Source organism: Diabrotica undecimpunctata, chromosome 3, assembly GCF_040954645.1.
Source record: "Diabrotica undecimpunctata isolate CICGRU chromosome 3, icDiaUnde3, whole genome shotgun sequence".
Lineage (NCBI taxonomy): Eukaryota > Metazoa > Arthropoda > Insecta > Coleoptera > Chrysomelidae > Diabrotica > Diabrotica undecimpunctata.
In genome coordinates, this window is record NC_092805.1 from 22424284 (window position 1) to 22452250 (window position 27967).

Sequence of the window (27967 nt, forward strand, 5' to 3'; positions counted from 1 at the left end):
TCATATCTTATCCTGGAGACACAAGTACCTCAGACAAATAAAAACATTGAGAAAGAAGGATAATGTAAACTTTATACCGATGAGTCCTGGATTAATCAAAAAGGAATGGAGGGACACACCAATCAAGAACCCACGAGATGCCTTTTTAAAAGGGCTCTCTACTGGACTGAAAGCTCCAACCCAAAGAGGTCCTCGGTTTGTTGGTCACTGTCCAGGTTCCTTTTGACAACGTCTTTCGCAATCGAAAAGAATGTATCATTGTAAACTCAGTTATTTATTTTATATAGTGAAAGTCTAAATGACATTAGGAAATTTATTTCACTGGGAAACGACAAACTGCTTCGTCTCAAGCAGGTGAAACACTTGCAACATGTCTCAACACTATGACGAGGTACATAAAGATCATGATGAATTTGAAGTATTCTTGGCTGCAAAACTCTTTAAACATGAATGCAGACCTATAGTACATAAATATATATTGGTAAAATGGTATTGAATCACACTGTGAATTATCTAAAAGACGATGGTTCAGGCTTTGGTCAGAAAAAAATGTAGCAGTTTACAATTTTTAATTAATCTGTTACTTCGACCGGAATACGCTGGTATATCAGATGGACCTATGGATAAGAAATACGGCAAGAGATGAGGCCTTGCAGCTCTGTGCTACTCCCCCATAGTCCCTACCGGAAGAGCGGGTACGCTTGAAAAAACAGGAATATAGATAGATTGAACGCCATCCTTTCACGTGGAACAGATATTTTTTATATCGGCGTCACCGCTGCATAACTTGGTTTGGAAAGGTGGGAGACAAGGTCTCACCGAACTTACCAGTTGAGCTGAGACGATTTTCATTCCGCCGAATTTTGTCCTGTGAAGTTTGAGATCACAAAATACAATTTTAACGATAAATGGTATTATCTGTTGAGGAAAGAAATTAATATGAAGTAACAACGAAGTGGTCTGATCTAGTAGCAGAGATCAAAGCAGCCAGGCTAAGATGGACAGACAATATAAAGGTAATGCCACAAGTGTGATCAGTTAATAAAACTACCTAGGGACCACAGGAGACAGAAGACGAAGGAAGATTCATCTTCGCTGGCTCAACGGTGTTGAATTCAAACCGATTATATTTGAAAACATGAGATGAATGATTTTACGAATGTTTAGGAATTTCTAACGCCGAAAGAGGATATTTTCTTTAGAATGTCTTTTGTTTCAGGTCAAATGATAATTAAAATATAATGTAGAAAGAAATGTTTGCTAAATTAAAGCGATTGAACATTTTGTGGTCTCTGCTGTTTTATATCTTACTGGCGAATATTTTGTATCGGTTGTGTGGTCATTTCTTCGACTTCGTAGCATGTATTTTGCCGTTATACGCCGACTCTCAGTATCATTAAAAAATTATAAAATGTGAACACATAATAATATCCACTAATTATATGGCACTTGAAAAAGAAGGCACTAAAATTTTATAATATTAGTCATGCATAGAATAATTTTTTAAATATTTCTAATTTGCATACCATCGCGGCATCATTATTTGTCCTGGTTGAATAAAATATCGATGTAAATTAATAAAATTAATAAAAAGTGATAAAATTACAAAAGAAATGTATCCATCACGCAAAATCATTTTGATTTAAGATTGAGATTTAACAGTTGTAAAAGGGGAAATCATGGTTAATATTATTATTAGAAAGAAAGAAAGAAATAGGGCGTAAGAGATCATACCGCTTACCGTTTCGACTATGAATCAGTCGTAACCGTAAGGCCGCACAATGTTACAAAGTAATATATGCTTATACAGTGAATCAATCAAATATGTGCCGTATTAACTCCAACATTACAAATGATATAAAATAATTTTTTATTTTGCATACTTGATGAATACTTTTTTAGGTTTGCATACTCATAATGAATATGAAAATGTTACAAATACTGAAACCGCCCTAAAGAAACCGACAGTTTGTCATTAGATATGCCCAAAAATTAATTGAAAATAAAACTTAAAGCACCACTCATATGATTTTTCAATCATTTATGTCAACAATATACCATAAGAGAAAAATAAAATTAATCTTATGGTATATCCCTTATGACACGTTATACAAAGTGTAACAGAAAGATTGGTCATATAAATATTTTAAAAACAATAAATTTGTGTTTTTTTTTTTCGATGAAAGTTGGATCAAGCATTAGCAACTAAAATATATTCATAGCCAACAAAAAGCACGCGAAATGCATAGAAACCGCATGATCATCTTTCCGACCGCATATTCATTGGTCGAAAGTTATAGCCTAAGAGACCGTGAAACCCAGACCTTGCGTTATTTTTTAAAAGATGAAAATTTGTCAGCGCATAGTCCCGATAATCATGAAGTTTGGGTTATCGTGGCCATGGCGGTTAGATGGCGCTAAAGGTGTGTAAAATACCAGCCTTCATTCATAAAATCATAAAAGCATAATTTTTTATATTTCCTTCAGAATACTGGTTAAAATTACATTCATTGCCAGACACTTACTACCGTGGCAACTCTTTGATAGACTCCCTTAATGCGCATTTAATTGTAAACTGTACTTACGTTTTAGTATAAAAGTTGATTTTTATACAGGGTATGATAAAAGAAGCGGGACGATTGAATATTTCACGAATTAAATATCCAGCCACACACCCTAGAGCAGGGAGGGAACAACTTTAAAATCATAAATGGGAACCGCCATTTTTAATACAGATTTGGATTCCGAATAAAAAATAAGCAACTTTATAAGAAACATTGATTTCGAATTGTTGATAGATTAGGTTATAATCGAAAAAAAAAAAAAACGATTTATCCTCATACCCTAGGAAAATCACGGAAACGGTTTAATATCTCGAGAAATAGACTTCAAAGTGACTAAAAAACACGTGTTTAATATTTTAAAATATTAAATAGGAACTCCCATTTTTTATTGCAGACATTGCAAACATTCTTAAAAAACTGTATTCAGTAGATACCGTGAAAATTAGCTTACAGACTTAATCTGCATGTTTTTCTGTGATTGCAACGCAATCTATCACGAATCAAAAAAAAAAATTCAGATAAAACTTGTTAACTTTTTGACGTAAAATCCTAGCCTGCAATAAAAAATGTGGGAGTGGTTGTGTGGGGTCGTGTTTGGTGTCATTCGATAGATTTTTGAAAAATATTAAAGAAGTGTTTTTTAGTTTTTCATTTGTAAGTATATTTCTCGAGATATTAAATATTGTTTACATAATTTTCTTAGGGTATCATGATAAATGTTCCCTCTAAGATGTATTTATTTTTTTATGAGGAATCCAAATCTTCAACAAACAAATGGAAGATCCCATTTACGATTTCAAATTTGTCCTCCTCCCGCTAGAGGGGATGTGATTGGGGGTCGTATTTGGTGCCATTCGACATATTTTTGAAAACCATTGAACACATGTTTTTCAGTTGTTCGATCCGATGCTTAATTCGCGAAATATTCGACCGTCCCACATCTTTTATCACACCCTGTATAAAAATCAGCTTTTATACTATGTATAACGAAAATACAACTACAATTAAATGCGCATTAAGAGTGTCTGTCAAGGGGTTACCACGATGGTAAGCGTCTGGCAATGAATAACGTAATTTTTAACAATATTCTGAAAGAAATATCAAAAAATCACGCTTTATTATTTGATAAATATAGGCTGGTATTTTACACACCTTTAGCGCCGTTTACCCCCAAGGCTACTATAACCCAAACTTCATAACGACACCATGTTTCGTACTTGTGTAGGGAGCATGCGCTGACAAATTTTCAACTTTTATAAAATAACGAACGTTTGGTTTTCACTGGCTCTTGCTTTATTAGTATAATAACCATAGAGAGAGTTGTACATCGAAACAGCTTGTGTTCGCTTGACGTTCTGTTTACGTACATGGTTTAAGTTAGGCTCATTTTTTTCACTTTGAATAGATTATAAAGTAGAAAACCTCGCACAGAATTGTCAATACAAGAACAAAAACTTCCAAAAAAATTGCACCAGCATAATGAACGACTTGCATTTACGGATTTTTAAGAATTTCTAAAATTGCTTTGCCTAGCTGAATTAAAACTTTTTAAGTTTGTCTTCATCGAAGATAAAAAAAGGAAAAGTTAAAAGTAATTAAAGCATACTATAGCATAAAACTCATCAGTGCACTTAAACATTTGAAATAGTTTTAAAAAAATGGATTAAATAAAAAATGGTTCAACTTTTGCACAAAACTTTTGTGCACCTGATAAAAACTTTTTAAAAATGTATTTTAAATGGCCAGTAATTATTTTACATAAAAGTTTAAATGATAAATGAAGAGACCAGAATGCAGTGTATTACTGGTACTGGTAGAATTATTAGTAAGAAATTTACAACTACTAACGTATAGGGACCAAAATTTTACTTTTTATTTAAAATTCATATTTTAGATCTGCTCTGTTAGTTTGGTCTCAAAGATAAAGTTAAATTTTTTAGGTTATATTTATGTGAATTAAGGATTTACATTATAAATATAATATAGATAAAAATAAAAATTAAAAGAATGCTAAACAATTAAAAAATACTCCTCGTTATATTAATTATGATGTGGATATATTAAAAGTAGAAATGATGAAGCGGTGGGTGGCGGTTGCATGCGCATAATATTTATGATTGCGTAAGTTATTCTAGGATATAGTTTATGATTATTTCATAATAATTTAAAAACATTATAGACCAGGCGATATCTGTTATGGGTTGGGTAAATCGTATATGATCTTATTTTTTGTTTTAATCGCTTCGAATTGTTATTAAAAATGATAATTTCACTATGCGGACATTTCAAAAGGTGGGCTAAATTTTTTTATTAAACAATTTGTAAAAATATTTAATGGTTTTTCTCCTTTTCGTTTCTATATCTCGGCAGCCATGCATTTTAGGAAAAATTTGTGAAGACAAAAAAGTTTTGCAATTCAATTTCCTACAAGATAGAATTGATTGCAAATTGAAAAAATAATAATTATTATTGCAAAATTAGCAAAAACCGTCAAAAAGGGTCAAAAATCAATGCTTTTTCAATATACTTTGTCAGATACTTAAAAGCCACATAGAACATACAAAATTTGTGTAGAAAATATTTTTAATATAAAAAAAAACACTATACAAAGATTAAATTTTTTTTTATATATTTAAGATTTCAAATAAAATTAGAATCATTGAAATTCGTTATATAGGATATCATAGGAAGTTTTTTAAACAATTGTACAATTTTTAAGCTAATAAACAAATAGAATAACTTTTTCAATTTCCAATAATTACAACATATTAATAAAAGGCTTTTAGATTTTTCAGTTGTGTCATTAAAATTATTTAATTTCTTATTTTTTGTATATTTTTGTACTTTGGACAAAATTATTAAATTAATAAATAAAGAGTAAATTCTAGATCGATTACTAAGTCCTAGGCTCTCGTATTTAACGGATTTCAATAATTCGAATTCTATTTGAAAGCTTGAATGCTCTTTTACATGTAAACAAATTTTCAAGTAATTAAAACTTTCTTTGTTGGCTTTGCATAAATTTGAAAATTAATAAATTATTTTTCAAAAATTTAGATTGTAAAATTATTTAGAGAAAACAACTTGATCGATTCTGCTGAAATTTTGTGTAGTGTTTTTTATATTAAAAAGATTGTCTGGGCAAATTTTGAAGCTTCTAAGTGGCTTTTTAATATCTGAAAAAGATTGTTGAAAAACTAATGAACTTTGAACGGTTTTTGATAATTTTGCAATAATAATTATTATTTTTTGATTTGCAATCAATTATATCTTGTAGGAAATTTAATTACAAAACTTTTTGTCTTCACAAAATTTTTCTAAAATGCATAGCTGACCAGACACTCTATTTTTTTCATAAATTGTTTATAGTACATCTGAAAATGATTGATAGAACAAATTTTATTGCACGTGGGATAAAACCCAATTATCACAATCATTGGCTCCACAACCCATGGTGGGTCTTGACCTACTCAAGGATAAGTCTTCATTCTCTCCTATTCTTCGCCCTGGCTTTCCAGTTTCGTACTCCAAACATTCTCAAGTATTCCTCCACCTGATCTTTAAATCGTGCTCTGGGTCTGCCTCTCCTTCTCACTCCATCTATTCTTTGGTTATAAATATGTATTGGCGGCTCCATCTCATTCATTCCCTCTATGTGACCTAACCACCACAGCCGGTTTATTTTGATGGACCTAATAATATCAGGTTTGTCATACAGGTGGTAAAGTTTGAAATTATAGCGTCTACGCCATGATCCGCCCTCCTGTACTCCTCCATAGATATGCCGGAGGATTTTACGTTCAAAGCATCTTAAACGTTCTTCATCGCTCTTTGTCATCGTCCATGTTTCCGACGCATAGGTGAGGATGGGCTTGATAAGAGTTCTGTATATCACTAGTTTCGTTCTTCTTGTAACCAGACTTATTGTTAAAAATTTTTTTAATCCATAATAGGCTCTATTTGCCAGATATATCCGTCTGCTAATTTCTGCACTTACTCCATTATTCTGATTAATTTGTGAGCCTAGGTATATAAACTCAATATAATATCATAAAACAGTGACGGAGATTTTCTAAAATAAAATATTCAGCATTGTTCTGTTGTTTTATCTAAAATTTTTACACAAACCAATTTATTTCAATTGTTGTCTTAAATTTTGTAATCATTTTAATCAACAAATAATATGAGTACGTAATCTCTACAGGTACAAAATATTTACAATTTTCAAAAACGAGAGGGTCAATTTATAAGCCCTCAACTTTATTGAAAGGATTAAAATTTCCAAACGCGGGGGAACGTGTTTTGCAGATTGTGAATCATTTTAGTTAATATTAACAGATTGTGTTTGTAAAGTCCTGTAATTATAAAACGCAGAATTGTTAGTTCTATAATAGCGATATTAATAAGCGAACTTGTGAAGTAAAAATGTCACAAATGTCTAATTTTACTCCTGTGAAATAAAGTGCCATTTAACATGTGTTAAACGTACGTGATGTTCTTGTACATGAACATTTCAGTTACTATTCGGAGTATAGTTTCTAAGTGTTCAGATATGACTGGAGTTGGAGAAGCAACTATTTATAGACTTTTAAAGCAGCCAAAGAGTGGAAGTATTATAGAAGCATCTAAAACGTCAACAGGGAGAAACCCCATTAATATAGACGATACTGTGAAACAATCGAGTAGAAGAAAAGTTCATCAATTTTATTTACAAAAAAAGATGCAAATGCTCGCCAGGCATTTATAGAAGGTTTGTCTATGGGCTTAAAATTTCCAAATGGTAAAGGTCGCCGATTAATTATCACTCATATTGGAGGAGATAAAAGATTTGTTGATGGAGGCTTGCTACTTTTTATTTCTAATTTCACAAGCAACTACTATGTAGAAATGACTGCTGATGTTTTTGAGGAATATTTCAGTCAAATGATAGATTTACTACCGACCAATTCTGTAATAGTCATGGACAATGCCAGTTACTATTCAAGATTAAAGGAACCGTAACCTAATACTAAATCGAGAAAGCAAGAACAGTTGAATTGGTTAATAACCAAAGAAATAGTAGTGCCAGTAGAAGGTTTACTCAAAAAGAGCTATGCAAAAAATATTCACCAAAATTTAATATTTATAGTGTAGATAAAATAGCAAAAGAACATGGAGTTAAAGTGTTGCGATTACCACCTTATCACTGTGAACTTAACCCCATATAACTAATCTGGGCTCAAATCAAGTGATATGTCGCGAGAAATAATACAACATTTAAACTGCAAGATGTTTAGAATTAGATGAAGAGCAAGATGAAGAATGATTACCTGACTCCATATCAAAAATTTCATCTGACAATTGACAAAAAGCTATAAGACGTGTCATAGCAGGGGAAGAAACATTCTGGAAACTCGATATGTTAATAAAGGAAACAATAGAACAAATTATTATTTCTGTGGGAAATGAAGAAACTGATGATAACGATGATAATGCCTCCTTATCGGAAGAAGACAACTTATGTATTTAGGTATGTGATTATATATTTATATTACTAATTATAAGTTTATATGACACTAGTACCCGAAATATATTTATTATTAAATTGTAAAGAAATGCCCTAAACGAATATTTAGTATTTTTATAAAAATTAATGTGGTTACGTAATATTGACATTTTAATTATTTTATATTAAAGTAATTTTATGTTCTCCGTCACTGAGTCGTTATTTTTTAATCCCTTTTGGGGAAAAGGCTTTGCTCATTTGCATTTTATGATATATTGTATTTGAGATTTGTAGGGGTGGTCATATTAAAGTCAACTAAAAATTCAGATAAGAAGGTATCAATTATTACGTTTTTTCTGCAGTGACCAACACTGTATTTACAGCTTTGCTATAAAATGTGTGCTATCAATATCACTTTCAAATGTACTATAATAAAAAAATTTTAGCCCACCTTTTGAAGTCTCCACCTCCACATTGTAAAATTATCATTTCTGATATTTCGAAGTGATTAAAGCAAAAAAAATAGGAACATATATGATTTACCTAAATGAGGGTGTTTTGGAACAGATACTGCCTGGTCTGCTTATGTTCGTGCACTCCAGCGCGTAAGAATTGAAGACTGGCTCTAGCTCTACTTGAAGTAAAGCAGCCAGTCTCTCTACAACTACTACAACAAAAATTGATTTTTATTTATTATCGAACTTTTCGGGGTTATATCCAAATAATTGCTTTTGTCATCTTTACTACGAATATATAACTAATCTTTTCGTTACATTATGTATAAACTTTAATTATTTTTGAACTGAACTTGTGCAACATAATAATTATTATATTCGTTGGTGATAAACCACGTGTAACACCTTAAGTAGATCTGATTGTTCTATATATTTACCCTGAACATAACTGAATACAAGGCACATTTTTAAAGTAAGTACCGCTTCAGGCACGCGCGCTGTGTACCTATACCTGTCTGGAAAAATCCAAAGGCCATCAAGGAAGTATTCTGACATGTTCACATCAATTTTTGGATACTTTAAACTGTCTTAAACGATTAAAAATGTCACTGACTATGAAAATAGTCGCTGTGATTAGTTTTCTGAGAACTAAAGGCGTGAAAGTGGCTGATATTCAAAGGGAGATCAGGAAAGTTTATGGAAAAATGCAATGATTAGTTTTGCTAGTACCTACTAATTTAAATAACAAGAGTGGTATAGCTTATAAGTGGTATTCTTTTGAAAAATATCGTTTTATTGTCGTTCAGTGTTTATTCTAATAAAAATGCTCATTGTGTACATCTTGATAAATACACAATAACCCAAAATAAGATTTGATAATGATATTATTCATCTTCGGTCATTATTTGTCTGGTTTATTGGATTTCAAATTTAATTGTCTACAATTATCTTTGATTTTGAAGATGTAAACTGTTTCAATTTGATTGTTATAAAAGATTTTTATTGCAAGCGGTGAGTCTTTTATTTAGAAACACTATACTTAAAAGGGTTAGAGCTGTTAAAAATGATCATAGAATGCTCATGATATGGAACGAAGCAAATACCTTCATTTGTGATTGACGATATGGCGAAAAACAAGTCTTTGATGATGAGATCAAAAGGAACGTTTATCAAAAACAAGTTATGTGATACTATAATGTATTATTTTGATGGAAACTATGTTGAAAACTAGATGACAATACAGGCTTTCAGGTAAACATAATTTTAAGAGAACAGTGAATTCGCCTGGCTTAAGGTCCCAAGCCGTAAATTTCGGATGCGAAGAGCAGATATGACTGTTTATTAAGTATATGTGAGTCCGGGGGAAACAAGGATAGTTGCACCTTGAGCACATCTAAAATTAAAAAAACTATAGGCGAATTTACTAAGAATCCGTAGTTATTTGTCACTTGAAATCAACACCATTGAGTCCTAAGTCTGGCGAATCATCTGTATACTTATCTATATCAAAGCGGTACTTACTCTAAAAATATGCCAGTAGTAATAATAATGAATAATAATAATAATAGTAATAATAATAAAGACTAGCATTTCAATCGATAATAACATAGGGCAAAATTTTAAAAATTTCACCTTGGTACGAGGTAGTGTCAGTGACCTCGTGCCATTCTCTAAAACATTTATTATCACTAGTATACACATCACCTCCTGTCCGTTCCTCAGGCTCTTGCTTCACTTCTGGCGTCTCTGAGAAACTATACCTACTAAAATTTTCACCTGCAAAGTTTTTCACATTTTTAGGTATACTTTCTATATTTACATTAGGCACTACATTCACATACAATCCATTCTCTTGCATGACGGGCTCAGGCGCTGGGGGCCCCATGCTGGAGTTACCATTTACATTTGGTATCAGGGTATTGTGTAATCTTTCGACCATCTCGTCGGTCACGTGGTCCAAGTGGTAGGTTTCCCTTAATTTATACTTGGCTTGGCAGTTGTGATCTTCCACGAACTCGAACTTGTGTTCCAAGTCGATTTCTGCTTCTTCCTCCACCGAGAAATCTGATTTGTTCTCTTTGAGAATGCAGGTACACTGTACTTCGTCATCTTCTAAGAGAACTGACTTGTCAATTGGGGGAAGCTGGGCCAAGGCGTCTTCCACACTTAGGGCGGAAACGAAATTTAAGTTTTCAGTCTCTTGACTCTCTTCTTTAACTTTTGTTTGGGATTCTTCTTTTGCTAAAAAATAAATTTATAATATTGAAAAACATCAATTAATGTTCTATGATTTCTACTTCAAATATGTTTAAATGTGAATTTGATCAGAAAAATAGTTTGTTTTACTGCAGAGTTATGTTAATGGATTAAATAACACTGGTCTGCAACCAAATCCCACAAATTTTGTGATATCAATGCTCTAAGTCTATCGCAGTTGACCGATTTTTCTATCACGTCTAGATTTTCTGTTATTATTTTTTTTCCATTGTTGTACCCTAATGAGAAAAGGAAGAGCAAGATCGTAGAAGATGAAGGGCCATAGTGGATGCGGTGAAGACTCCGGAGTTGTAAAGCCAGTCAAGAATTATTTTTAAATATTTACAATTGATGATTTTTTTTATTTTGTTTTTTGCATCAACACTAAAAATGGTGGGTACACATACAATATGGGTTTTAGCGAGTAGTAAAATAAAAAAGATAGGTTTGTTCCAACATGCCACTTTTGTATGGTTTTAAAACGGTAATGAAACTGTTTGGCATCGATTTTATGTACATGCTTCGACTTTGCACCGTTCACTCACGATGTGAAGAGGAGACGTATTAGAACGGATTTTGACACTGGCCTACGGACCAAAAAAACAAAGAACGGTTGTTTATTTGTTTGTTCGCTACTTGTCTCTCTTTCTATATTTAACCCAGAGATAATAAACACGTTCCTGATTTCTTTGATTACTTAAATAATTTCAAAAATGGATAATGTACTACTTATAGGTAAAATTTGGAAAACGTATTTGTTAGTTAAAATAATATTGTGTATTTGTAAGTTGCAGATTTAAAATACATCATTTTTGATCGATCCATGCCAGGAACGTCCACACAAAACACAGACATCAAGTTTGATTATAAATGGACTGAAAACGATTCCAAATTATTACGATCACAAGTTGAGTTAGAACGCCAAAAGGATGGTACGATGAAAGGTCCATTTTCAGTTGGAACGCATTTTATTTATTGCGCAGAAGCATTACCGTACATTGTACGGTTTCTGGACGAGTTGGAATAGACCTAGAATCGCGAGTTTTATAGTACTTCATACAAGCATGCGCAGATTTTGCTCAGCTAGCTATTTTGCATATTTTTTTATGTAGTGAGTGGGTGATCAAATTATTAAAGCCACCCCATAAAATGTTACTTTTTGTTTAATAATGGTATGTAATTGAGTTATAAAACATATTTTTGTGCTTAATTCTATTTTAATGTGATTTAGAACCTTATAAAGTTTACAAATATTAAAAAAGAAACAAGTAATTACATATGACATACAAGTAAATACATGACAATACTTAAAATTATGCCTTAAGCCGAATACTTGGTAGTGTCATGATTTGCAGCTATGACTGACTGGCACCTTCTGGCAATTTTGTTGAATTGTCCACTTCTGTGTCATATTGCTATTAAGCGCTCAATCAATTGACGCTTTGTGGTGTTATAATTTCGTTACAAGGCACCGAGTCATGCATAAACGTGAAATTCTCATTCGGGAACCACTCCTGGAACTGAGGAAGTATTTTTGTTTGCAGCACTCTCAAGTACTTGTCCTGCCGCATTGTTCCTTCGATAATGTAGATTCTACCAGTTCTTTGACTGCTTATGATAAGACCACATCATGATGCTTAGGGGGTGCATTACCGTCCTTACAATACAATCCGCTTTGCATTTTTCTCCAAATCTTCTCCTTACAAATTCAGCTCTATCCATGAAGATCTGCACGGTAGATTTGCCCGAGAAACAAACCTGGAAAATTATTATTATTTTACAATCGTGGACAAACTGATCAACTGTAAACTCGATAAAACAAAAACAATGTTAAGTAACGTTATTTACCTGATTCCAATCATCAATGGTATTATGGTTATGATTTTATTGCCTTATGGTTTACGATCTTTAGCCCATTGAAGCCTTTTTCTTCATGGCTGGTGTGAGTGGCGGCTTTTTTGCAGGGCGACAGGTTGAAAATCCCAAATCCATTATTCACCGACGAGCTTTCATTGGTAAAATATTGATGCCAGACCTCCTGCATCATTTTCGTTAAAATCCTTCGAGGTTGTTTTCTGTTTGCCAAGACAATATCTGGAATTTTTCTTTCATCTCGTGGTGTTGTAACTGTTTTTCGACCGCATTTTTGTTTGCACAGTAGGGTTAAATCCAAATTTTGGTCAAGTTTTTTCTTTATAGGGTCCATAGTGGCCCTTGCAACTTTAAAAATTGATGCTATCTTTATGTTGGAGTGATTATTGTTCAATAATACAGTTTTTATTTCCGCTATTTCCCTTGATGAGATGTCTTTGGCTTTTCCCATGATGTTCTGGTACCACTGGTGTAACAAACATGCAATGTTTGCTAAATTCACAAAAAATAGTAAACGACTGTCACAATATCACTAGAGAGCAATGGAAACTATTTATTATAACTAAACACTAAGAATACAAAATAATATGCACACGAGTTGCAAGCTAGGCTGGACAGCAGGGACAAACAATGGCATCTGAGTCACATATTGCCGCGCCCAATGTTGTCAGACTATTCATTTTACTAGGTGGCTCTATTAATTTGATCCCCCGCTGTAATGAGTGCTACAAGTATTTTATGTGTGTACTTTATGTATTTATTTAAAAGCTGAGACAATAAATGTTGTTAAAGCATGAATATATCACCAATAATTCCACATTATTTTTGTTACAATTATTAATAAAACACGAAAATATATTCTATTTATTTTCGATATATCTCAGCTCAAATAGAACGAGTTCGGTTGAAACACCTGCTAAAACAGGTTGTTTCTCTTGGTATCTAAACACGCTTCAATATTATGTTACCGCTAATTCCCCTCTTCTCAATATAAAAAGTTATCATTTTTACGACAACAAAGTTTTTTGTCTACCTAGAAATGGCTCAATAATGTTTATTTGTTCTCGGAACTCGTAAAAGGGCAATAAATCTTTTAGTTTTATTGTTTTATTATTATGCATTTTCTTCGTAAATGTATAGAAAAAGTGGCTTATTATAGCCCACCGTTGGAACGTTTAAAGTTCGTTAAAAACGGTTGACATTTGGCGGTTCTTTTCCTACAAAATGTTATATTGCAGCGGCATTCAGAGACTCCGTTCTCGGTCTCCGTGCTGGACATTGACGAAATTCGTGTACCCCCCAACAATAAATTGTCAGCAGGACCCTGGTCTACTTGGCCTTTCGGCATACGACCGTTAGCTAGCCACTAACCCCTACGAGTCCGACACCATTTGAGGATGGCGCGTTGCACGAAGCTTCGCGGGGCTCCACCCTTCGCGTAGTACCTATGTTGCGGTACGCACACACGTCCGTTATTCTCCCCCACCCCGGGCGGAAAGGTGAACGCAGGTCGAGGCTCGACCTCGCACGTTGGACAGGTAGCCGCCGAGGAGCTCTCCTCTACCACTCTTAAGTCTCCTCCCAAGGTGGGTACGTGCCGTAACCCCACGCCCTTAATGGGGAAAGGGTGTATCAGGGACGCAGCACGTTCAACCTCACCTTGGTTCTGTGGAATGAGAGTAGAGTGGTCCCACAAGACCACAAGAGGCTCGTCTCGGATACTAGGAGTGTAGATCGGTGACCGTAACGGCGAAGCGCCCTGCGTGCGTTTCTACGAACCCGACACCTCGAACGACGGCTCTCCACCTCTTCATTCCTTCCCATTAGTCGCCTCTTACTAGCTCAAAAGTTTACTGTTTTTCAGTTTAGTTTGATAACATGTGTAACCTGCATTTACTCTTATTTTGTTTATTACAGTTTTAGTCATTTTTTATGAATAATACTCGTTACGAGTCTCCTCAGTAGTAGTAAAAACAAAGTCATTAATTAATTCTGAAAATCATACTTAACATTGAATAAAGAAAATGATCAAGATGAGGGAGCCCTGAAGTAGATTTCTATACAGTTTTTTAGATCATAACCCATGTTTGCTTATATGCAATGAAAACACTTTTATGTCTGATTACTATGGTTTAAATATTTAGTTACTATAGATGTTATGGGATGTAGGTTTTCAAAAACTGGAAAATCACGTTCATAAATGTATACGCAGTTTTTAAAATGCAATAAAAAAGAAGTATAAAACCATCCATTGCAATATTAGCCATTTTCTAATTCTTATAACCAACATATTATGTTTGGCTCAAATCTAAACTCACGACCTCTCGATTAAAACATAAGTACCTGCTACATTTGACTGTCAAGGTAAAACAAAATACTATTGATAAATTTAATTACCTTCGTGCGGATCCTCGTCTTCATCTTCTTCCTCTTCGGCGTCCACCACAACGGAGTCCTCCTCCTCTTTTTTAATCAGAAGGCTTTTATCGTTGATCACAGATCCAGATTCTATCACCCTCTCGTTCTTCTCGAATTTGAACTTGTTGCGTTGAGAACTTTTATTTCTGTTGGCATTGGTATTCAGCTGTTGGTCAATTATAGAGACGCGTTCGGTGAGCTTAGCTGCTTTCTCAGTCAGATCTTCTTTAGGTTTCACCAAGGAATTTAACACGGAACTCGAATTCCTACTCTGCAAACTGGCGACCAACTCCTGGGTTGTTTTCACTTTGGAATTTCCCCTCGAAACGGCTAATTTGCTAGTAAAGGAACTTTCGGCCTCGTCCAGTAGAGACCTGTGGTTCTTCGATCCTTTTTTCCTGCCTCTCTTCTTAGGCAACTGTTGATCTAACGGCGGATCGTGTTTTTCTGGCATACTAGAATTCGAATCTGAATTAATAATAATCACATCACGTTTTGGTTCCGTTTTTACAGTAGCTATCACATCTTTAAAACTCGAATTGGAGTTATCAGAAAAGTCTAACTCTGATATGCCTCCATTTAACTTAATCCTCTTACTGTTTATATTGTCTAGTGCTTCCTTTGCTGGTCGCTTCTTTGCTTTTATCTGGTTTAAATTTACATCTTCCTGGCTTACGGGTAAGGCGGATGACAGGATTACGGCTTGTGGCAAAGGCGGACTTTGTTTTAACTGACCATTGGATTCAGGTAAAACGGCATTTCTCCATTTTTTAACTAATTCTTTTGCTCTCTTTGATAAGGCTTCATTTGTAGTCTTCTTTCTTAATTCGTTTATGTATTTGCCCAATCTGGTGGTCTAAAAAAACAAAACAAAATTAGTTTCACATACTTCAATTAAATTAGTAATCAAAGTTGGTTTTAAAATATTCGACGAATAAAAAGACAGAATCAAATTAAAATCATTATATAACAATATAACACTGAAAACTTTTGTTTTCAAAACTTACGCAAAATTTATTATAACTTTTTATACCAGCTGTTTCGGCATACAAACTGTATACAAACTTAAACGTGGCGACTGCCCAAAAACTTACATCGGTCAAACTGGTAGAACTTTTAACAAACGTATTGCAGAACATAAAATGGCTTTCAATAATAGAAAAACAGATTATATGTACGCATTTCACCTTCTAGACCATAATCATTCTTTCACATTCAATATAAAGGCCTTAAGCTATCGTATTGGAATCTATGGAAATTAACAAATTAAAAAATACAGACATAATTCTGAATGACCAACTTAAGACAAACAGTTCTACCCTCCTATGGGAGTGGTCTTAAGACAATGCATAAACTTCATGAATTAATATTCGAATTGTTGGAGCATCTATCCACCATATTCACCAGATTTGGTCCCTAGTGACTTCTATCTGTTTCAATACCTAAAAAAATTCATGCATAGAAAGAGTTTTTCATCAAATAATGACGTCACAACAGCTGTGGACGCATATGAAATGACTTTTTATGAATTTTGACATTTGGTGCACTCGCGAAATTGGGTCCTTCAATGGTTACAAATGCCTTGACAAAAATTTAAAGAAGTGAGCAAAACCAATATATAGACCAGGAAAATAAGGTTTTGTTCGTGACACTAAACCGACCAGGCAAACTACAGTTGTTTTGAATAGTAGGGACCTCTACAACGAGAACCTATATCTTTCCTGCAGTTGATTTTTTGGACTATCTTAGTTATTAACAAATTGAGGTCAAAAATGGTAAATTTACACTGTTTTCGTCTATCAGTAAAAAGTGAAGCATTGGAAACAAATTTAAGAGTAATAATTCATATAAAAACCTTCACAATGGCGTTTTTTTAAATGTTTCTATCCTTATTTGTTGGTTGGTAAGTTGCAAAATAAGTCAGAAATTTCGGTTTTTATGAATGATAACTTTTTTAAAAATACTCATAGAACCTTCATATTACAAGGAATATAGGTTCTTGTGGTGCTTAAAGTATGATCAACATTTCATATCGGTCAAATAGTTTAAAAGTTATTTAATTTGTTTATCCCAAATTAAATTTTTTTGCAACAATATAAGTCATAAAATGATGAAGTTACAGTAATTCTATAAATAGATTATGAAAGAAGCAGATTTATTCAATCAATATTATTTTAAAAATTGAAGAAAAACGATTTTAAATATTGCAAAATGATTTTGCAAAAACATGTCGATTTTTTGCTTATAAACAATTAGAATAACTTTTTAACTGTTGCTTAACAAAAATTGTTTTGTCATATTTGGAAAGTTTGCATTTTTTTTATAAGTTTTAAAAAAGAAAAAGTTGTCTTAGGACAATTTGGGACGAAGTTAGTTTCTTTTTGTAAATTGACAGCAGCTTTGTTTATAATTACAACATCTAATTAGCATCATTTTAAAGAACATACTTTAAAAGTTTTAACGTGATAAATTTGAAAGAGATTCCTTTAAACGGAATCGGCCAAAAAGCTTCAAAATGTGGTCTTCAAAATTCGCGGGAGCGAGGGAGGGGGAAGGAGCTATTAACTGTATCTCTGGTTCTTGTTTATGGATTTTGATGTTTCTTTTCTAATTTGCATGTACTTTTTGCGTTAATTACGAATATGTATTATTTAAATATATAAATAATTATTAAATAAATCATCTAATTTGCTTAAACAATTTTTTTTTAATCTTTAATTTTTAGAATTTTTAATTTGAGTATTCTGAGACCAAAGTTATTCTTGTATTTTTTTCGTAAAATACTTACTTTAAACGTAAAATGCAAATTAACATTAAAAATTCTGAAAAAAAAAAAACCGATTTTAACGTTTTCGAGGCCATTTTTTAATAGGGTGGACATCGAATTTAAAAAAACAAAAAAATTTGAGGTGAAAACTTAAGTCCATTAGTTTCAAAATGCGTAAGTCCAATTTGATTTTATATGGCATGTCAGTTTAAAATTTCCATAAACAAACAAGTTGACATACCATCGCGTTTCGGGATACTTGACGAAAGTATAAATATAAACTTTAACGTTGGAAACACAGTGTTTATTTTCCCAAAGTTTACCGCGGGAAGCTGTTTATTTTTAACAAATTTTGAATTTTTTTGAAACCAATTTATTCTTTCGTTTATAATAAGCAGGTTCCCGTGGTAAACTTTTTAACCCTCCGTTCATCGGGTGTGGTCTGTGAGTCTACGACAAAATAAAAATTTTGGATAATTCTCTCATTTTATTTTTTAAAATTTCTACCTTTTCAGTACCTTGCTAGAAACTAAATACCAGTCGTTTTTTTTTATACAAAACTGTTTTTGAAATTTCTAAATGGCTGCTGCATGGCCGTTTGTCCTGACAGACCCCACCCGATCAAATATGTAACAATATTTGGACTGCTTCTTAGTTGTATTTTTCTTGCAATCTTGTTTCACTTGGCCAGACCTAACGCAAATTAAAAATAGGCAGGTATATTCTTCAGTTTTTGCATTTAGCAACGATATGACTGCCGCATATATACCGAAGAAAGGAAAAATGTGATTGCTGTTTCCACTGTGCACAGAGATGATGGGATTGATGAAGATACTGGTGATCAGAAAAAACCAGAAATTATTACTGTTTATAATTCCACAAAGAGTGAAGTAGATGTTGTAGACAGAATGATCACATCATATGTTTCCAGAAATACGAAACGTTGGCCAATGGTAGTAGTTTATAATCTCCTTAATCTCGCAGCAATTAATGCATTTGTAATTTACAAAGGCAAAAACCCAGATGGAGAATTTTCCAAAACGAGAAGATTATTCCAAAAAAACCTAAGTATGGAATTGGTACAGGAGAGTATACGACGGAGAGCAGTTGACACGCATTTGACAAAAGCTGTACGTATTTCGGCCTTGAGACTCTCAGACATTCAGGTCGACGTTGTACCAGAGCCCCAACCAGGTAAGAGAGGAAAATGTAAAATTTGCAAATCCTGGCTATGTATGGACCACATAATGGCATGCTGCAAAGATTGCTTAGAAAATTTGACCACCAAAGTTTGTGTCCACAATTTAATTTTTTAGTTTATATATGTTTTTGTAGTACTTTGTTTGTTTCTAATTAAAGTTTTAAATGTTTTTTTTTTTTTTTTTTTTCATTATTTATACGCTGTTCACAAATTTGAAAAAATATGCGTTGAAATTGTAATCAATTTACCTAATACAACTTAAAAAAAATTTGGAATTGTTTCTGTAATAAACATTATATAGTAAATGATTTGCTTAAAACACGTTGATGCGAAATTAGTAATAAAATGTATGCTGTTGCAAATGTATTTTGGTCCTCACATACCAGACCCGACCGAAAGTGTTTCAGAATAGTTACCCGATGAACGGGGGCTTAATGTAATATTGCAGCATCATATTCTTTCGATTCAAACAACATTCAGCTTGTGGGTAAGAAACAAACAATATCTTTCGAACATTAAAGTTTAGAAGTCTATATATTCCTAAACTCATCGGTATATCAATTTCTTTGTCGATATTTTAAACTGACTTTCGCAATATAAAAACAAAATATAATTGCAGCACATTCTTAAACTACTTGACTTAAGCCTTCATTTCATGTTTTTTGTTTTTTTTTTAATTTGATATTCAAACTATTATAAAACTGCCTCGAAAAACATTAAAATTGGCTTTTTGGTTAGTTTAGTTGCTTATTTGCATTTTATGCTTAAAGTTAGCATTTTACATATAAGTCACAAGAATAACTTTCGTCTTAAAATAACCCAAATTATTAAAAAAAATAGTAGATTTGAAGCGAATAAAGCAATTTTTTATAATTTGTTTAAAAATTGTTATACATAAATAGGTTGCCATAGAAAATTTTCGGGTCAGTTTTTAACATAGCATATTGGCATCACTAGATGAATATATTGATTAAAACAAGTTTCAGTATATAGGTATGAAATCGACCTTTTTGGACAAAAGCCACCCGCCTAGCATGTTTAGCAAGAAATAAAAACTAGTTTTTTTGATATTTTCTATTTCTAAAGTAATATATCAACTATTTTTTTAGAAATAATAGAATAGGGTAATTTGTTTTTTTCATAAAATCTATTATAAATAAATTAATTACGAAGGAAGTGTATCAAGCTTATGGAAGAAATATATATTAATCATATTTATGTTTTGTATGTATTTATATTACCTGAGATATTACTAAAAAACTGGAAAAAAGTGTTTAAACAAATTAGATGGTTTATTTAACAATTTATTTATTTAAATAATACATATTCGTACCGAACGAAAAGTATATACAAATTTAAAAAAGAAACATCAAAGTCCATAAACAAGAACCAGAGATATATATTTAATAGCTCCTTCCCTCTCCATCCCTCTTGCAAGTTTCAAAGTCGGTTAATCACGAGGACCACATTTTGAAGTTTTGTGGACGATTCCCTTGAAAGGTCATCTCTTTCAAATTTGTCACATTAAAATTTTAAAGTATGTTCTTTCAAATAACGCTAATTGAATATATTAACTGTTATAAACAAAGCTGCACTCAATTCAAAAAAGGGACGAACTTTGTCCCAAATTATCTTCAACCAGAATCTTTTTTAAAATATGTAAAAAATGCAAGCTTTCCAAATATGAAAAAACCACTTTCGTGTAGGCATAGGCAACCGTTAAAAAGTTATTCTAATTGTTTATAAACAGAAAATCTACATGTTTTTGCAAAATAATTTTGCAATACATATTTAAAATTGTTTTTCTTTAATATCGATGGAATAAATTTCGTAGAATCACATTTCATCTTTTTCTGACTTGGATTGTTGCAAAAAAATTTAATTTGGGATAAACAACAAAAATAACTTTTAAACAATTTGACCGACCACTTTGAAATTCTATTCATATTTTAAGCACTACAAGGCCTAACATTCCGTTTATTAACATTAAAAAAAAACGATATTTCAGACTTATAGAGCAACCAACTAATCAACCATGTCAGGTACTACCAAAACAACAATAAAAAAGAAATCAGTGTTCATAAAAATATTATAAAATGAAAACAAATCAACAGTCTAATCAGGTGATTAATGTAATATGTCTAAACAAAATAATCTGTAAGATTTGTAATGAGATTCCAATGTAAATGGTCATAGTTGACAATAAAAATTGAATGGTACTGTTTGTTATTGATTTTACAGGTTTAATTCGTAAGTTGTCAGTTGGTTATCGTTGGGTGTTCTAGTTTTAATTTACAATTGAAGATACAACTGGAAAAAAGTGTTAAGTAGCAAAATGCAACATTAAATTATAATTAATATTTAAATGGGAATAAGCCACAATTAAAGGTTAAAGTATGTTTATTGACGTTTCAATTTCCACTTCGGAAATCGTTCTCAAACTACAAACATTAGTAAAATAATAATTAATAATGTTTGTATTTTGAGAACGATTTCCGAAGTGGAAATTGAAACGTCAATAAACGTAGTATAACCTTTAATTGTGGCTTATTCCCATTTAAATATTAATTACTTTAAAATGCCACAAGAAAACAGCTTTAGAACAATATTAAATTATTATGAGGAAAACATAAATATTTACGTTAAATATTATATTTTTCTATGGGATTAATAATTATTGGTTGTGACTGTGATGAAAATCACATTTTTAATTAACTAATGTTTGACGTTTCGATTTCCACTCCGGAAATTGTTCCCAAAAAAGGTTTTTTTGTACAAATTATGTAAAAATGTGTATAACCCAAGATTTTGTTATTGGTTATGTCATTTCAAGTTAAAATGCTTTAACTAGATCTTGTAGGCCAACAGTGGCTACAACACATTTTGAGGGTGATGTTTTTACGCCACCACACCATAAACAATCCAGAAACACTCACAAGAAGAGACTCAAAGATAATAACAATGCCATATGTAAAGGGCTTATCAGAAAAACTGAAGAGGATAGGAAACGAGTATGTCACAACAACATTCAAAACAAACAACACACTGAGGTCCATCCTGTCCAAAACAAACCCAACACACAAGAAAGATAAAAAAACTGCATCTATAAAATGCCCAGTGAATGCAACAATTTCTATGTGGGAGTAACAGCAAGACCACTTAATGTCAGGAGAAACGAGCATGAAACATATATCGAGAACAGAGACTTCGAGAAATCCCAGATATGCAAACATGGCTGGGACAACGAGCACAGACCACAATGGAAAGATGCATAAATAATCATAAAAAAACAGACATGAAAAAGAGGAAGATCAAAGAAGCAGCCCTCATCCTACTCAACGAAGCAAAATGTGTAGCATGCCTTGAGTAGACTACAAGTCACTCTAGTAAAATTTTTAAGCATACAAGTAAGTGGAATCTATAGGAGCAAATTTTTTTTTTCAAAATTTCATGATTCTTGTAGGTTCACAATAGAGAAAAATGTTATTTCATCTTCTTTTTTAAATTTATTCACTAAATTGTGTTGTAAAATGAATTTTAGAAAAGCTGCTGGATGAAAACTTAAAAGCTTGAAACAGAGTTGAGGTGGTCTGTCTGTCCAATGACAAAGTTTTATCATTGCTGAGTTTTGAACCCAGGTCTCAATCATGTGTATGAAGAGTGATTGAATGAATAGATGGATGGATTTACTAGTCATTGTTTGTTAAGGAAGGGTTGGGTTTTCATTTTGCGTTTTTTTTATTTTTTATTTCATAGTATAACTCTTCAAGAGTATCCAGTTAAAATTTCAGAGTGATAAGAGCAAAATTGATGCAGTTATAATCATTTACGAGTGAGTTAGTTGAGTGATTGATGTGAGTAATTGAGGTGAATGAGTGAGCACTCACATAGAAATTGGAAGAGGTACAGTGTCAAGTTCTCATAATTATGCACTAATGGCAGATAACAATAGAATTACGAGAGCGGATAACATCACTGTAGATGCAAAAAATGCAGAATATGTCGAAAGCATGAGCAAAAGAATGCACTAGATATTTTAGCAAGAAGCATGTCACGTTCAGTGTCAGAATAATTTTTTTCAAGTCGGTATTCACTGTATATCAAAAACTACTTAATCTATCTTTCTCAAATTTTGCACACTTCTTTTATCAATAAATTACTAGGTCGCAATGTCCATTTTGTTGTTATATTTAATTTTACAACATTAAATTAGTCAAATTTTAACAAAAATTTTTCCAAATTCTAAAGTTTTTTTTTACTTCTAAAAATTTGAAAAAAACGATAAAATGAACAATATCTTGATGTTGCGACCTAGGGAAACTCATAAGCTAACGAAATCTTTTGCTTTTTTGTCAGCAGATGATCCAGTTAAAAGATAAGATGAACACCACAAAGTAACTTTTTTTTCATCTTGGAAAATTAGCTGTCATTTTCTTAATTTTTAATATTTTTATACCAAAATTTCAGATAATAGTCTTGAAATGTTCTACTATAATGTTGCAGTATTATAAATAAATTGATATCAAAGAATTTTTCCAAAAAAAAAATCTTAATTATATTTAAAATAAACCCTATCCCCCCTTAATGTAATTTTATGCAAATAAGTACATAAACAGAAATTAATTAAATAAAAACTTTCATTCATAGGAGAAAATAGGGAAGAAAAGTTCCTAAAAGGCATTCAAACCACCTAGACCTAAGTGTAATATTAAACCTACTGGATAGGTATCATTTTTTAAATTGTTTTGGCATAAAACAATGGTTTTATGAATTATATGTACACATTGGAATTTTCAGTCTAGAGACAACAAAAAATTTACAGTCTACTACAGACTGTATTTGAAAATTGACAGTTCAAGCTGTAGGTTTTGTTAAACAGTTTAATCATCCTACATTTTAGTACTGGTTTGATTTCTTTTACAAAATAATGCTTCATGTTCGAACATTGGTTATGGTAAAATATAATTGGTTGCTTAGGTACTTAGGTAATTTAATAGTGTCATGGTTTGGTTCAAAATTTTGTGAAATAAGTAAAGTTTTGACTATTTCAATAACAATACCAATGTAAACTGTACAAACTGAAAGATGTTTCACTACTGTAAAATTGAGCAAGGCGATTCTACAGAATACTAAGAAAAACTGACAGCTCTTGCCATGTTGCCCATTAAAAAAAAAACCTAAGTTGGAGAAAGTTCCGATTTCAACAAAAAGGTGATGGAAAGGTTCATCTAATTTAAAAACAGAGTGATTGAATTTAATTTTAAGAAGTAGGCTTTTGGTAAGTCTTATTTATAAGTATTAATTTTTTTTGTATTCACAAATCAGTGCCCCTGAACAAAATTATCACCAGCTGCCACTGGTAATTACTGATCAATTACCTTTAATAGTAAGCACTAAACTCAAAATCCAAAGCATTATGCACAGTTACCATCTTTTACTAATTCAATGTACAAGGGATTTAAAATTGGAACTAAGAGTTAGGTTGGCGAGGTATTTTTTCGACTTTGTTATATGGAATGGAATCTTGGACCTTGAATGCGACATCAATGAAAAAACTGGAATCAATCGAGCTGTGGGTGTATAGAAGAATTCTGAAAATATCGTGGATAGAACATGTCACAAACAAAGAGGTTCTGAGAAGGATGAATAAAGAAATTTTAAATACAATTAAAACAAAAAAATTCGAATATTTCTGACATATTACATGTGGAGAGAAATACACCTTGCTCCAACTGATTATGCAGGGAAAGATCCAAAGAAAGAGAAGCATAGGAAAGCATAGAATGTCATGGCTGTGCAACCTGAGAGAGTGGTACAGATGTACATTAAGAGATGGCACTTGAAGAAGAAGAAGAAGACTAATTCAAGGTCATTAGAAAGGCAGTAAGTGAAATAGACACTCCATTTACAATAAATGATGTTCTGCACTGCTGTTGATATGGTGGCTTCTTATTTGCTGATGACATGAACTTAAACTTCAATCTGATTTAGACAGCTATGTTAATTGGTGTAATTTTAACAATAAAGATTTGAATAACAAGAAATTTAATATAGTAGTGTTTAACTGTCCATAAAACATAATTACCATTCAGGAACCAATAACATATATTAAAGATATGTGTGATTTAGACATTGTCTTAACTTTCAGACCAAATATTTTTAGTGTATTATCAAAAGCACTTGAAATACTATGCTTTTTTAAAATATGTTCCAAGAAATTTACTGATTCTTCAATTTGCATTTTATATAACTCACTTTGTATACATCAAGACTTATTAGTGTGTTTGGTCCCTTTTTTACTATAGACATATTCAACATCTTGAGAGGCTTAACACACATTTATACATATAGCACTTATACATAACCAGAATTCCCACAATATTGTTAATTACCAAGCAATTATAGCAAACCTAAACATGAAGACCATTGCGTTCAGAAGTAAAGTGACTTAGCACTATTTTACAACAATCTCCACTCAAAAAGCTCATGCCCACAACTTCTTCATAAAATGCCTTTTTAACTGTTCTTGACAATGTTTTTTTAGGATATATTAATACTATTTAAACTGTTTTTAAATATCATATTTTTAAACTTTCTTTAGGCAGGTCAGATTACCTTGGAACACCACAGTCTCTTTTTGTTATATTGGGATTTTAGCTTGTTCTAATAAACAAATAGCTTAAACAATGTCATCCCAGGAATGTACACAAAATGCTGATCAACTTATTTTGATTGCTGATAGTTTTCAATCATACTTCAATAAATATGATAAAATGTCCACATTGTTAGTACATTAGAAGGCAGGCTAGGGCAAATGAAGACAGAATTGAATAAGTTAGATTGCTTTTGTTATCATAATATAATATCAGTAGATAATAGGTATTGTTATTATTTTAGATATTTTGAAATATAAAGCAAAGTACATATCACTTTAAAAAATTAAATAATTTGAACCTACTAGATATATCCATTATATTAATCAGTTATAATAGGCAGAGGTGTCATTTTTTATAGTACTCCCAAATGTAAACAAATTTCATAGAACTCCCTCTGCCCTTAGTTTATTTTATTGTTTCTGTACTTTGACAATGGCTTTTGATCTGAATTGGAATATTAGGCGTTAAATTTCTTCAATTTTGTAGTTTTATACATTAAACAACATTACAAAACTTAAAAGATTTTGAAAAACTATTGAGACTGTTGAAAAAAACAGATATACTAAACCAACAGCATACTATAATCAAAGGTTCTAAAAGCAAGTGGCCTATTAACCGTATAAGCACCAAAATATTATGGACTGTAAAAAGATACACCTGTTATTTTACTTGTATGTTAAAAATTTTTAATTTATCAGTTAAATATAAATCTACTGATGATCTATAAGATAAAGATAACATGTTAAGATATTTATTTTATTTTTGTAAAGATGTTTAAAAACATTATTTAACAAAAAAAATATGACTGTCTTAGTACTAAATAATAATTGTACATTATCAAAAAAAAAATATACAATACAAATTATGGTGAACTACAATATACAAATTAAGGTAAACAAATGTCCTAATTAAGATTAGCTATGATAAAAAATAAGCATTAACTTGTGTACCTGTAATTTGGCCCCACATTGATTTTACTTTTTTATATACCACTATATATTTGATGGGTGTCAACATATTAGGATATTTCATAAATGCTTATTCCTTTAGTTGATCTACATCTACATTAAAATTACTGAAACTTGAGACAAAGATGTTGCATTTTGTTGAGTAAGAAATGGAATTAAATATCTTCCTAGGTAAAAATTATTATGGCAGTTCTCATATTAACTTTAGTAATATATCTTAAGAAATGTGCTTACAATCTTTATTTTTAAAATTATCATTTACACAACAGGTTTGAACATATATTTATAATTTGCTAAGCCATACTCACATGGTTATTACATGAACATAACTGATTATCAGAGTTAACAAAATTATGAAAAATAGGTATAAACATTCTCACCTCCAATAATTCTTTGGTAATAGCCACTTTTTCCAATAGGGATATGATTTCAATGACTGCAGGCATATCGATGACCTTAAAATAAACGTGTAAATTAATTGGAATATCTTTACTATATTCGCGAAGAACACTATGTGGTAGACTGTACTGGTGGCACCTCACAAACTTATCATATTGAAAAATGGCTTCAAATTGTTGGTGAATGTTAAATATAAACAAAATACAAACAAATACATTACTTTTAAAAAATAATTTGTTATTTGAATGTGGTTTTAATAGCAATTTCGCAGATTATTCATCACTTAAATGTCTTATGTAAAACAACATTTTGACGTTGCGAAATTTAACTTATTCTGAGAAAAAATCTCTTAAAACTTTCTAAATCATTAATTTAAATGATAGAGAATTGAAAAATACTAAATACAATTAAATATTGATATGAATATTTATTAGTCACACTAGGGTAAACGTATTTAGCTAGTACAGTCCACCTGGTTTATGAATACTGTAATGGTGAACTAAAATTTCACGAAAAAACCAATTTATCTCTCATTTTCTTACATTATAATTACTGTCCAGTGAACGTAGCAATCTGTGTGTTAATTCTGTTACGTTATTCTGCATTTAAAGTCGGTTTGTAACGTGAAAACCGAATATACTTTGATAGAACTTTTCGTAGCTCTTCTCCACAGCAATGGCGCACATACATTGCGCTTTGTGCAATTCTCGGGTCCGCACTGTGAAACGAGAAACATGGAGCACCCGAAAAGACTGAGAGGGGATCGGCCGAACGAATCCCGACGAAAACTGCGCCTGTCCTTACTTTTTACGTCATTCTCCTGAACATAATAAAAGTAAATTTCCCCAGATGAGTCATCAATTTATGCTTATTTTTATTTTGAAATTTTTATTACCAGTATTATTGCTTTTTAACAATGAATTCGT

At 31.8% G+C, this 27967-nt stretch overlaps 1 protein-coding gene across 1 annotated transcript; it reads right to left on the reverse strand.

Moving 5' to 3' along the window:
- Positions 1-27846, reverse strand: LOC140436578 (uncharacterized). The gene is made up of 4 exons (XM_072525521.1): positions 27584-27846; positions 27023-27097; positions 15030-15906; positions 1-10745 (listed from the first exon to the last, which is right to left on the reverse strand). The coding sequence occupies exons 1-4, from the start codon at positions 27644-27646 to the stop codon at positions 10096-10098; spliced, it is 1665 nt and encodes a 554-aa protein (XP_072381622.1). The 5' UTR covers positions 27647-27846; the 3' UTR covers positions 1-10095.
- Between the last annotated feature and the right edge of the window lie 121 nt (positions 27847-27967).